The 13,206-nt window shown below is 34.8% G+C and overlaps 1 protein-coding gene across 2 annotated transcripts in view; it reads left to right on the forward strand.

The window, feature by feature from the left end:
- Positions 1-13,206, forward strand: part of LOC306864194 (ephrin type-A receptor 5-like) — a gene marked incomplete at its 3' end in the record, with an annotated part of 80,139 nt that overhangs the window by 24,020 nt on the left and 42,913 nt on the right. For both annotated transcript variants that reach the window (XM_079407994.1, XM_079407995.1), the window contains exon 4: positions 12,758-12,913. In XM_079407994.1, coding sequence (XP_079264120.1) covers positions 12,758-12,913 — 156 coding nt within the window. The remainder of the gene's footprint in view (positions 1-12,757; positions 12,914-13,206) is intronic.

The raw sequence follows: 13,206 nt of genomic DNA on the forward strand, positions 1-13,206 counted from the left end.
GCAATCCTACTTTGTAGGTGCATTAAACCTTGTCCACCTTTTTTCCCTTGGGAGGTATAAAATACTCTGTGGGACCCAATGTAGTTTATCCCAAATAAAATTAACAAGAGCGGTTTGAACGTCAGATAAAAAATATGGGGGAGGGTCTACACATGCCCACTATGCCAAAGCAAAGAACACCTCTTTTATTTTTAGTTGATCTGAGGAATAACTCGATGTCATCAAGCTCATAACTCTGGCCAACAAACTCACTCTGAGAAAGAGTCACACTAGAGTCAGAAGACTCAGCATCACTCTCCGTATCTTGCTCTTCATCCTCATGCATTTTAGCATTGGGTACTTCATTACTTTTCTTTCTTTTTTGAGGCATTTTAAAAATAGATTGCTCTTCTTCCTTTCTAAAACAATTATCCACCTCACACATTTCTTGCAGCTGTGCCAAACTATGTCTGAACCCCTATCAATTTCCCCATCTCCAATGTCTCCAGAACCCTGCGCCACATTAACACCAGAATCTGAATGTGTTTCAGTGTGTGCCGTACTCGATGCAACAAGGTCGATCCAGTCACAGATTCACTGGAAGGACCTGGAGCCGCAGCCGCCGAGCTTTCCCCTGAGGGTACCACCTCAGCCGCACAGGCATCACCAGCTGTATCACCACTTACATTGTTTTCTTTTGCTGCAATTTTTCAGGACAGTTATGAATTAAATGACCAAAAACTCCACAGCCAAAACATTTCATCTTTGCGGTAGTGACAAAAACAACAATTAAAATCGTCAATCCGAAAATTAAGAGTCATGTCCAAATCAGCGTCATCCTTAGTGATCATATAAACAAAACCCCTAAAAGAAACAATATGTTTCAACAAAGGAGAGTCACAAGTAATTGAAATCTTCGTAATCGGAGAAAACAGTTTACCATAACGAGATAAAGCCTGAGTTAAAGTGTCATCGCTCACAAAAGGTGGAACGTTTGACAAAGTGACTCGCTTAGCTGGTAATGAAAAGGAAAGAACAGGGACAAATTCACCACTGATAACTATTCCGTGCTCAACTATCTCATTAGCTTTATCTATACTGTCAAGAAAGACTACAGTGGCACTGTTCATTCTAGAGGCGGAGAACACACTCTCATGTCCCACCACCTCTCCTATTGCCAAGCAACAATCTTCCACACTCCGCGGATGCCACCTTTACAGCGTGGCATCGTGTAAGTGAGCCTAACCCCTTCACGTTTGGGGCCGACATGCTTCCTCAATAAAGCGGATAGCACGCGGCCCGAAAGCAGCAAAAGATACAACTAGAACTACGCAGCCTAAGGATAGACACAGCGAGGAGAAGGAAAAAATTATAAAAGTTTCACTCACAGCACTCCACCTGCTCACGCTCACACTCGCACCAGAAATGAGAGAGAGAGAGAGAGTTTAGAATGAAATATGACTTTGTTGGGAGGCACTCTTATCATAAAATAAATAAATCAATAAATAATAATAAAATAAAATACTTTTATCTTTAATAAAATAATTTTCCACTTATCATAGGCCACATTCTTTTATGACTTATTCAATATGACAATACAATAAATATTATTATTGTGATTATTATTTAAAAAAAACAATGTTACATATAGTAATAATATTAAATTATATAAAATACATATTAGGCTAATAATACTCCTTGAGAATTTAATCAAATTAATAATAATTGAATAGTACAACTTTAAAATTAAATAATACTTATTCACTTCATTTTCAAATGTTTCAAATTTGTATTTGTTTTATTCATTTTAATTAACTAAACGTTTAGTTTAACATGCAGTGCATGTGTTTAATTAAATCACAGTCTTTGCGTTTTGATAATCACAATAAGCCATACTGCAAATTTAATTATATGTCATTATGTATTTTTAAGTATTTTACCTTGAAAGCCATAATCAATATAAACTGTCCTTGTATGCAGTGTGAATGTTCTGTAGTATGAATATTCTTCAAAACGTAGTTAGAGAATATACATATAACAATATTTAGTACACATTATCACTTCATTTATCAATTTTTTTTATACTTTTTAGAGCTTGACAGCCTTAGGTCATTTTTTTATATGTATATTTTTATCAAATGGAAAAGAGCAGCATGAACATTCTGCTAAACGTCTTTTGTGTTTTATGGAGGAAAGTAAGTCAGATGTGTTTTAAATGACCTCATGGCAAGTAAATCATAACAGAATTTTCTATTTTGGATGAATGATTCTTTATATTTTTCATATCAGCTGACAATTTCACAATCATTTGTGGCAAGAAATATCATAGAAGTATAGAAACCGAATTAGTGATTGATTTATTTCAATGCACTGTTCATAAACGGCTTGCTACTTCAGCATGATGGTAATTGTATAGTGATTGACTACATTTTCCTGTGCCTTCAGTATGAGAATTTAATAGGATTTTTTATGGGCTCATTTGTAAGCCGTTCTACCTGTGATTTCACCCACTGCTGCAGACTGCAGTGCAGAGATGTCGCTCTGAAAGCGGCTTCTTGAGAGTCAGGAAATGACAGCTTCATCCAGAAAGTCTTCTCACCCCATCTGTGGGCCCCGCTGGCGAAAGAAGCCCAGCTTCACACACACAAGTGAAAAGGACACAGCCTGAGCTGTCCACACTCTCTGCGCGAGAAGCCGCCCGGGTTGTGTTTAATTCAGCATTTCCTCCTGCACACCACCATTCTGCAGTTACTTCACAATCTTGTTAGTCGACGCCGAGTTTCACGGTTGAACATTGATCTGAGCCGACTGAAGTGTGGTATGTAGGTTGTTCTTGAGCAAACTAGGTCTGCATTGACACTAAAGAAATGCAAGGTCTTTGGAGGTTATTTTGGAGTTGCAGTCAAATGCAAATCAAGCACATGTTTTGCCTTATTCAAACACACTGAGAAGCTATCGCTGTTTACATACCCATACATGTTTCAATGACTTTTCTTATATATGTTTTTTCAATAACATCACCAGGATATTTATTATTATTATTATTATTATTATTATTATTATTACTTTATTAGATTAAACATCATATTTATTTATTTAACATAATATTTTTATACATTGGTCTTTTATTAAAATACAATATTTATTTAGTTATAATTTATTTAGTTATTTATTTACTTTAATGTTTATTAACTTGCTTTATGACTCATTACCAAAATGTGATTTTTTACTTTTTAATTTTTTTTTATTATTATTTATTATAATTTTAACCATTTATATGGCTAATTTTAATGCAATATGCAGACTTATGAACATGAAATTGACAAAATTGCTGATTCAGAGAATGCTTCGAACAAACACAGGGGTAAAAACTGTTTAAGCATTTGCTTTAATATCAAGAGACAAATTAATTTGTGCCAATGCCAATCCTAGATAGATAGATGATAGATAGATAGATAGATAGATAGATAGATAGATAGATAGATAGATAGATAGATAGATAGATAGATAGATAGATAGATAGATAGATAGATAGATAGATAGATAGATAGATAGATAGATAGATAGATAGATAGATAGATAGATAGAATTTTCTTTGCCCTTTGATAATCTGATAAGGCTTTCCTCACTTTGTAAAATTAGCTGCATGTTATTATTTGTTTTTAGCACAGTTTTATTTTCTTTCTTTCTCTCTCTCTCTCTCTCTCTCTCTCTCTCTCCCCCTCTTTCTCTCTTCCTGCTGTTCTTTATGAGAATAGATCTCCAACCAGTTTTTTTGGGGTGGCGACCCACCGATTGAGAATAACTGAACTAGATAATTATGCATAATTGCAACATTTCTGTCATTTTATGTCAAATTTTTGTCTCTATTATATTCCCTTTCAATACCTGCAGCACCTGCACACAATTCCTTTATTCCTTTTACAAGCAGCACGCTACAGTTTCTGAATGCTAATCGCTGCGTTTGAATATGTTGTTGGGGTATTTTATCAAAGCGAACAATGAAAACCTGAATCAAAAGCTGTTAATTCATCAAAACATTGGTGAACCATTGATATTTTAGCGTTTACTGGCTAAACACTGTAGATGTCCACATACATGATCCTTATCCTGTGTTTTGTGCGAGTCAGATATTGGATATTCATTAGAAGATGAAATATAAACAAACATCAATTCTAGCCTTTGTTTCAGAGGGAATCATTTAGCGTGTTTTCCACACCTTTATCTGCAGACATCTGCTAAACAGGTTTTACTGTCATGTAAATGTGGGAACTTTAGCTTATTAATGCATGTCATTTGCTTAAACAGTCAACTAAACTGCAGTGTAGTGTGATTTCAAACACCCGTTTGTGAGATTTTCATAATTTGAAATCTTAGATTTAAAGATGTTCCCTTGTTGTCATATATTCAGAAAGAATCTGTCAATTCTGGATGTATGAGCTTAAAGGAATGCAACACTGATTATTTTATCATCTATAATTTGGTGGATTTCGGCAGGGCTTCGTTTCCACCAAAAATGGAGAGAATCTAATTGATTTTTCCCATTTTTATGCAGTAAATAGTGTAGCATTACATCCCATCTAAGCTCTTTTCATATCTCACAATGAATGACAAAACCCAACAATGACATTTCTGATGTGTTTTCAGGCCTGCCTATAGCGGGCATCAGCTAGAGATGACATGCTGTGAGTATTAGCAGGCGTCCAACTCGATGTCATTGACATAATGGAATTTAGATAGCAGATTTGCTATGCCATAAATCAGCTTCAGTCCGGCCCGCTATTCAAATACAGCATTGAGGAAAAACACACAAGTTTGGCCTCCACAATAGCCGGGCACAAAGACCAACACTAGCAGCCGCCAATCACATGTTTGCATATTGTGATTTGAATGTATTGGTTTATAGTGGCGTTTACTCACAGGACGTTAAACACAGGAAAAGGATGTTTATTGGTGGCGCTCAATAGCCATGTGGGGTACCATTGTTATGGTTTCCTCGCTGTCTGTTTCTGTTTTAAAATGCATTCTTGGAAAAGCAAGTTTATGTTTTCTGACTGGTTTTTGTTTGACATATTGATGTTAGCACAGATTTCAGCTAGAGATGGAAATCTTAAGGAATTTAGTGATTCTGGCTCAGATTCCAATTAGTCCAAATAGTCAATAACTGTTCTGAGCAATTTAGTCGATCAATTTTAAACAATGTTTTTGTTATAGCTTGTTATAGCATACAAATGTTAAGGGAACATTATATTTTATCATTTTACAAACATTATAAGAACATTAGTTTTGGATGTTCTTTCAATGTTCTTAAACAAGTAGTAATAGAGTATTTAACCCATAGTAAACCCGTCCTTTGGATGAGACGATAAACCGAGATCCTGACTCTCTGCGGTCATTAAAAATCCCAGGGTGTCCTTCGAAAAAGAGTAGAAGTGTTACCCCGGCATCCTTGCCAAATTCGCCCATTGGCCTCTGATCATCATGGCCTCCTAATCATCCCCATATCTGCTGATTGGCTTCATCACTCTGTTTCCTCTCCACCAATAAGCTGTGGGCGTTCTGGCATAATATGGCTGCCGTCGCATCATCCAGGTGGATGCTACACACTGGTGGAGAATGAGGACATCCCCCCTCACATTGTAAAGCGCTTTGAGTGTCTAGAAAAGCACTATATAAATGCAACGAATTATAAAAAATGTATGTTTAAAAAAAAAAAAAGTTTGACAAACATCTAACATTTTAAAAACGTTTAGAAGAAAACCATTCCATGTCATGTTTTTTTGAGATTGTTTAGTTTCATTACCGGAAAGTGAACCAACTCCAGCGTAAGGCTAAAAGCAGCTTAATGTTTTTTAATAAGACTGAATTTGTATTTAACATGAAAATGCTTCCATGTCCTCAGTTACTCAAACAGCAGCTACAGAAAACGAGCAAAGAACATTTACATTACCAAAAAACATCATCACTGACTTCAGGCTAGCGTTAAAAAACACTCCCGTTATAATCAGTGAAGCCATCTACACTGTATGATGAATAGATCTTTTATACTTACATCACACATACATCTGCACTTTGTTGTTTACGCTGAGATCATTTCCCAGAGAGCTGAATTCAGTCAGCGAGCGAGGCGAGCGCAATAAACAACAAAACTTTGCTGTTTCTGAAAGCCTCTGATTGGCCATTGCATTCATAAACTCAACGGAATAGTGTGTGATAATGTGCAACACTGAAAAAGCAGCACGGAAAATAAATATAATGGAACAAATAAGCCCTAATATTAATTGTATAGCATTACTAGCCTGATACTACTACTACTACTACTAATAATAAATAAATAATAATAATTGTATTGCTATCATCAGTGGCATCAGCCACAGGCGATATCTCTGACTGTCGTCGATACACTATACTATCATCTAACACAACCCTAAAGTACATTCAATTAAGCAACAGATTATTCTATTCTAACATGTACTGTAACTCAATGTGCTCTTTATTAAATGCTTGTCAAATAACTCTAATTAGCATCAAATCTATTTATAAACTGCTTTCATCATAATGTTCTCCAGCTAATTAGTTTTCGTTAACCTACTCTGCCTCTTATAGCGAGCATCAATTATCGGACATATCTGCTATCAAAGCTTGTTTGAAACACTTTCTTTTACTCTGGTAAATATAAAAGCTTATTAATCAACAGATCTTGTCTCAATGTATCTCTATTAAAGGCACACATATTGAGATCCTCGCAGCTCGTTAATTGCCAGGCCCACCACTGTTTGCTGCATATTAATTACCTATTAGCCTTGTGTGCAGCGCATTATGACTTTAGCTAGACTCCCTCTAGAGTGAGCAGTGATCATCCCTGAATCGTCAATGAGACGCTGCAGACGAGCATGTCCAAATCACATCACATTCAAGTCAAGGCCGAAGTGCACCAGAGGGATTTCCACATTTCATGGCCAGCGTTTTTCTTCAAGGGATTGTGAGATAATATTTAGCGTCTGTCGTTGTTTGGTGGGTTGTTGTTTGGCTTAGATGTGGTGTGATGTTGTTTGGAAATATGCATAAATAAGTAAGTAAATAAATTAATGAATGGATGGATGGATGCATGAATGAATGGATGCATGAATCTGCATTAGATTAAATGTGGCTGCTGCACTTTTTTTCAACTGTATCTCATTGGGCCAACCATTGTTATTGTAGTTACTATGTAGTTACATATAAAACATTGTTACTTAAAATGAACATTAACTGAAACATCCTATATTATTATTATTATTATTACCATATAGTGTGTTTTTTAAAAGTACAGCTTATTAAAGCTTAAAATCTATTTTATTTCAACTAGTTGCCATGGCAAAATTTCTAATTTTCATTACTAGAATAACTAAAACTGAAATAACAACAACAATAATAATAATAATACAACTATATTAAAAAAATATAAATATTGTCCAATATATTCAATAATATCAGTGTTATTAAAATAACAACTCTCTATTCCACAAATACTTACTTATATATCATCAAATGTTTTAATGTAATGTTATTGTGCCATATTCAGTGTTTAAACTATTTATTTATTTGTCTGCCTGTCTGTTTATGTATGTATGCATGGATGGATAGATTTATTTATTTTTGAATGAATGAATGAATGGACATGGTGGAAGTTTTGTTTTGCTGCTGGTTTACACAGAGCAGTCAATTGAACACATTAAATTCATTATTATTTTATATTTTTTAGATGGATAGATAGATAGATAGATAGATAGATAGATAGATAGATAGATAGATAGATAGATAGATAGATAGATAGATAGATAGATAGATAGATAGATAGATAGATATAAATAAAATTCATATGCTTAATTTGATTCTAATGTTTAATTGATTGACAGCTGTATTTTTAATGCAAATATGAACAAAGTTCTCTGACATGAAACAAAACTAGCTTACGTTTCTGCTGTCATTGTCAGCTCAGTTAATAAGTGACCGAATGACAACAATGAAGTCATTTTTCTCATTTCACAGGCAAAACACAGATTTGCTGTTACATCTTCGGCTCTCTTGTGTTGGAGAGACACAGAGGTGATGATTGAGTTACCACCCAGCTGAAGAGTGATAAGAGCGTGTGCGTGCGCGCGTGTGTGTGTGTGTGTGTGTCAGCATTGAAAGAGCCTGGTGACAGTGATGAATCGAGCTTGTGAGCAGGTCTCACAAAAGACTGAGCCATTGAGAGGTGATAAACAGAGCGGCTGGCTATCAGATGTATGTGTGTGGGTCTGGATCATATCAGGAGAGCTGATCATAAAACAGACTCTCAATGGCCAATCAGTACAGCATGACAGAAATGATATCACAATCAGAATCTAGGTTTTTACTGCCTCTTTCAAGGCTGGTGAAACTTATACAGTTAGAAAATACAAACTTATTATTATTATTCATGTATTTATTTATTTATTTTTACAAAAATGCCAAGGCTCTGACTGCAATCATAGAGAAAAGCAGAAAAGCACATCCATTGAAAAGGGATAATGTTATCTAAGCCTTACAATGCGTTTCTCATATCTAATGATAAAATGGCGATGCTCATATACTGCCTGTCTATGACCCAGTTTCATATATATATATATATATATATATATATATATATGATTCTAGTCAGTTTACAAATCAATACAAAGACATCAAAATGCTTTCAGTGCTAGATCAATTTAGCATGATTTAGTATGCTAAATCAATAAGTAGAATGAAATAAGCCAAAAACCACAAAAAAAGCCCCTTGGTCGTGAGATGAAAGATTTCAGCATTGTGTTTCCTAGTCTAATGTTGCATGACAAGAGATTCAGTGAACGACTTAAAAAAAAAAATAAGGGCCCAGTTAGGTTTGCAAAGGGAAAAGGTCTTTGGAAAATAAATAAATACATAAAATAAGACTTCCAAATCCATCCTTTTGGAGCTATTGGATTAGGGCTTCAAGCACTTCTGTAAACAGAATGCATTTTTTTCTAATCTTCAAGGAGGCATCTGCACGGTTCATGAAACAATTTCATGAAAAATGCATTTTAGATATTTTTAAATATCCATTCTGCGCTTTCATGAGTCGAGCATGTCAGAACAGATATATACTTGTCTTGTGACTTCATTATGCAGATAAAATGTTGAATAATCTTGTCGCCTGAGCTGTTCATTTAATAAAGACACGTGTGTCCGATCGATGCACACCAGCTCTGTGTGTAATGCAATCAAAGGTTCCTACAAGCTGCATTAGTGCAGCCCAGCACCAATGCTTTATTTAATCAAAACTCATCTAGTTTCCATTAACATGGGCTTTTAGATCATAATGCTGTGTGTCGTTTGCGGGGATTATGCTATGTGGAGTTGAGTGAAGAGTGGAAAAATGTATTTTGCCATGTCGTGATCTGTATCTGTCAGCTTGCCATCGCATCTAAATGGATCATGGTCATATGACAGAATGTTTAAATGAAGGTCTTTTCACACGGAATCTACAAGCTGAATGCTGCTCTAAACTCTATCTATCTAATGTGTGTGTGTATGTGTGTTTACATACAATATATTTTAATTTGTAAGTGCAGTCAATGCATTAACAAAAACACAGTAATATTGCAAATCTTTATTTTATTTAAAATATCATTTTATTTTCATTTTATTACAATATTTAAGAAATTAATGACATGAAAGTTCAAAATAACATAACTTATTTGAAATATATTGTATAACAGTTCATAACAATGTCTTGATTGTCACAAAAAAAATAATCAAAAATAAAAAAAATAAAAAATATTATTAAAAAATATGTAAAGTTGTGTTTTTTTTTCTACAATGCTCAGTGACCAAATGTCACTCATACAGTATATTCAATAAAGTTCAATTCAAATGTATTTGCATAATGCTTTTCAAGACATACTGTTTCATACAAATGTCATATATATATATTTAATGACATATAATCTCACTAAAACTCATGCTGTTGGAAATCTGTAACCAGTCTGTGTTTGCCCTTTCATGGAGATAATAATAAGACTGTGAGCTTTAGAATGTTCTAGTGTTTTCCAGCAGGACGCAGGTTAATGCTAATTGCAAGGTCACTTAGAGGTGTGTGTAATTTAGAGTTGATTCGTGTTAGCACTACTCTAAAACAACAGGAGGCCAAGTCTGACAGTAGATTTTAAAGCGACAGTTACCTAAAAATTATAATTATGTTGTTTTTTTGACCAACAAACCTGCATATGTTTCTTCTGTGACACAAACTTTTTCACCATATTAACTTAAAACAAGCAGTCCGTTTAGCTCATGTGAGGATCGTCTCGTCTAAACGCTGCCAATGGGGCAAAGATGATCTATTTACGGCCTCAGACAGACGGCTACAGCTGAGCAAATCTCGTCTGGAGGCCACGGCACTGCCACTCTGAAAAAGATGGATATGTTGCTCATGCAGAAGAGAAAGTCATATGAGAAGTTTAGATCACATGATTTGGCAACAGATGAAGAGAGAAGCACAGGAATAATTATAATGAAAACTATAACTATAAAGTTATAAAAATCAATCTAATTCCTGAGGATAGGGAAGTCCACATCACAACTATAAGAATAACAATGCAGAGGAACTTAATGGTTCACTTTCAGGATGATTTTTTTTTTACAGCTTATGAACAATAAAAACACTGACAACTGATTAGAATACACTCGACTTTAGACTTTTAAACAGGATGTTACTGTTTAGTGTGGACACTAATATATGGTTATTGTTATGGTTATCTTTATAGGAATCATTGTTGGTGTGAACGGGCCATATAGTGGTTGGCCAATTTTTATAGCGCACAGTTAATGGAAAACGTTTAAAATAAAAGAGTTTTTGATTTGTTATGTTGGCTTTCTTTGGCAACCTTGATGAATGACAGTTTCACAAGTCATAAAATCATAAAAGATAATTATATAGAAAAATCACGGGTGAACACCATTTTTAATTTATTTTATTCAGTAATCAGACTATATATATATATATTAGTGACACACACCAGAGTGGAGCCAGGTGGTGACGTCAGCCCAAAAAGAAAAGAGGCACTTATTGCATTTTCATCGAAAACCTATGAAGATAAACATTCTTTGGAATGCAGTGATAAATAATTTTACAATAAGATGGAGTGCGTATTAAAAAGTAAATAGGCTTACTTTTGATTTCATGTTGACTTTTAAGGCAAAGTAGCACAACTACAACTGTTTTGTTGCACTAAAGTGGACTTCAGGGAGAAGAATAAAATACTACGGAAGTGCTGAATACGGCTCATTAATAATACTTAAATGCTGAGTGATATTATATATCATATAATTCTGCATTAGCCGCCTCTTTCAGCTCAGCTTGTTCTCGCCGTGGCTCAGAGTTGGTATGAATTCACCGTGCACCTCTGCTGTCTGCCTCTTAATGCACACCAGGGAGGCTTTAATTCATGTCTTTGTGTGCACTTTGGACCGCCGTGGCCATTGATAATCTATCTCTCTCTCTCTCTCTCTCTCCATGGCAATACATTATTTAAATGTATTTTGCGCTGACAGGGTGTCTGCTGTGCATAAGCACCTGTCCTGAATGGAGAAGCATTGCAAAAACCAAATATACTGAATCCATTTGTCCCACTTGTGGGTGTAACACTGTAAATTGTGGTTTCCATGCTTTCTGGGAATGTTGCTGTGTAAGAGGCTGGATGAGTGTGGTGTTTTAAGAGTGATTGTGTGAAGATTATACATAACATTGTTTTAAAGGAACAGTTCACCTTAAAAAAAAAATATATATATATATATATCTATGTTATTGTTTACTTACCCTCATGCCATTCAGAACCCATTTGGAGAAGTTTAGCAAAATTTAGCAAAAGTTTAGGAAAAAGACTGCTCTTTCACTGAAAAAATTTTTGATTGAGGAACATACTAAAAATTAAGTAACTGCCTTCCAACATACAGTAACTCTCAAATCCTATTCATCGTAACTGACACAAAACCTAATATATTTTTATGTGCCATATGCAAATCAGATTTCACCGATGAATATCAGTGAGCAAGACTTTCAGCAATATTGGATTTAATTTAATTTATTTTATTTGAGCTTGATTGCACTTTCATTGCATGGAAAAGAGCAGCATGATCATTCTGCCAACCATCTCTATTCATTAATATATACTACAATTTAAAAGTTTGGGTCAGTTTTAATTAAATTAATACTTTATTCAGGAAAGATGGATTAAATTGATCAAAAGTTACAGGAAAGACATTCATAATGTTACAAAGATTACTCGCATGTGACACAAAGATTGAAGTAATGAAGCTGAAAATTCAGTTTTTTATTTTTTTTTCATAAAAAAAATAAATCTAACCAACCCCAAACTTTTGAACAGCTCTGTACACACATATTTCCGTTCTACCCGTTTGCCTTGCACATCAATACGATTAACATTTAAAATAAACAGATGCTAATTATTAATAATTCAGTAACATTAAACAAAGGAAATGTTTCCCATCATTTATAAATCCAGTAAAAGACTCATTTTGGGTTGATAGCAAAGAACAGAAAGTAGGCTATTCATTAAACCCTGTTCAAAGCAGCAGCTCTCTATTGAAATAAGCACCTGCTCTTTTTAATGAAGTTGTTGCATGTTTGACTTTAATGACTACATTTTCTCACCAGCTCTGAACAAACAGTACAAAGGCACTGATCGATGGCATAAGTAATGTAATCACCTCCCTATTGTGCTTGATATCCCTGCAGTGTGCAAGCCAGGCTTTTACCGATCAGCTCTTCAGACCAAAAGCTGCAGTAAATGTCCTCCCAGAAGTTTCACCAAAGTGGAGGCCTCCACCTCCTGTCAGTGTGAGCAGGGATACTACCGGACTGAATCGGACCCCACCAACATGGCCTGCACAAGTAAGAGGTTCCAGGGATAGTTCACCCACACTGTAAAAAATGATTGTGATTTTAACGGTAAAAAACTGTGAAAATGCTACGGTAAAAACCTGTTACATGGTTAACGGAAAGTTCCTGTAAAATTTACTGACGTTCCCAGAATTCCCTGCGTTCCAGTTCAAATTAATTTTTTTCTTATCAGTTATGTTTATTAGGGTTGTATGTTACATCTAATGTTGTTAAATTAATGTTTATAGCATATTTCAGTTTAATGAGTCTCACCATGATGGTGTTTAGTGCTTGTGTGAATGACA

Source organism: Barbus barbus, assembly GCF_936440315.1.
Source record: "Barbus barbus genome assembly, chromosome: 45".
Taxonomy (NCBI): Eukaryota; Metazoa; Chordata; class Actinopteri; order Cypriniformes; family Cyprinidae; genus Barbus; species Barbus barbus.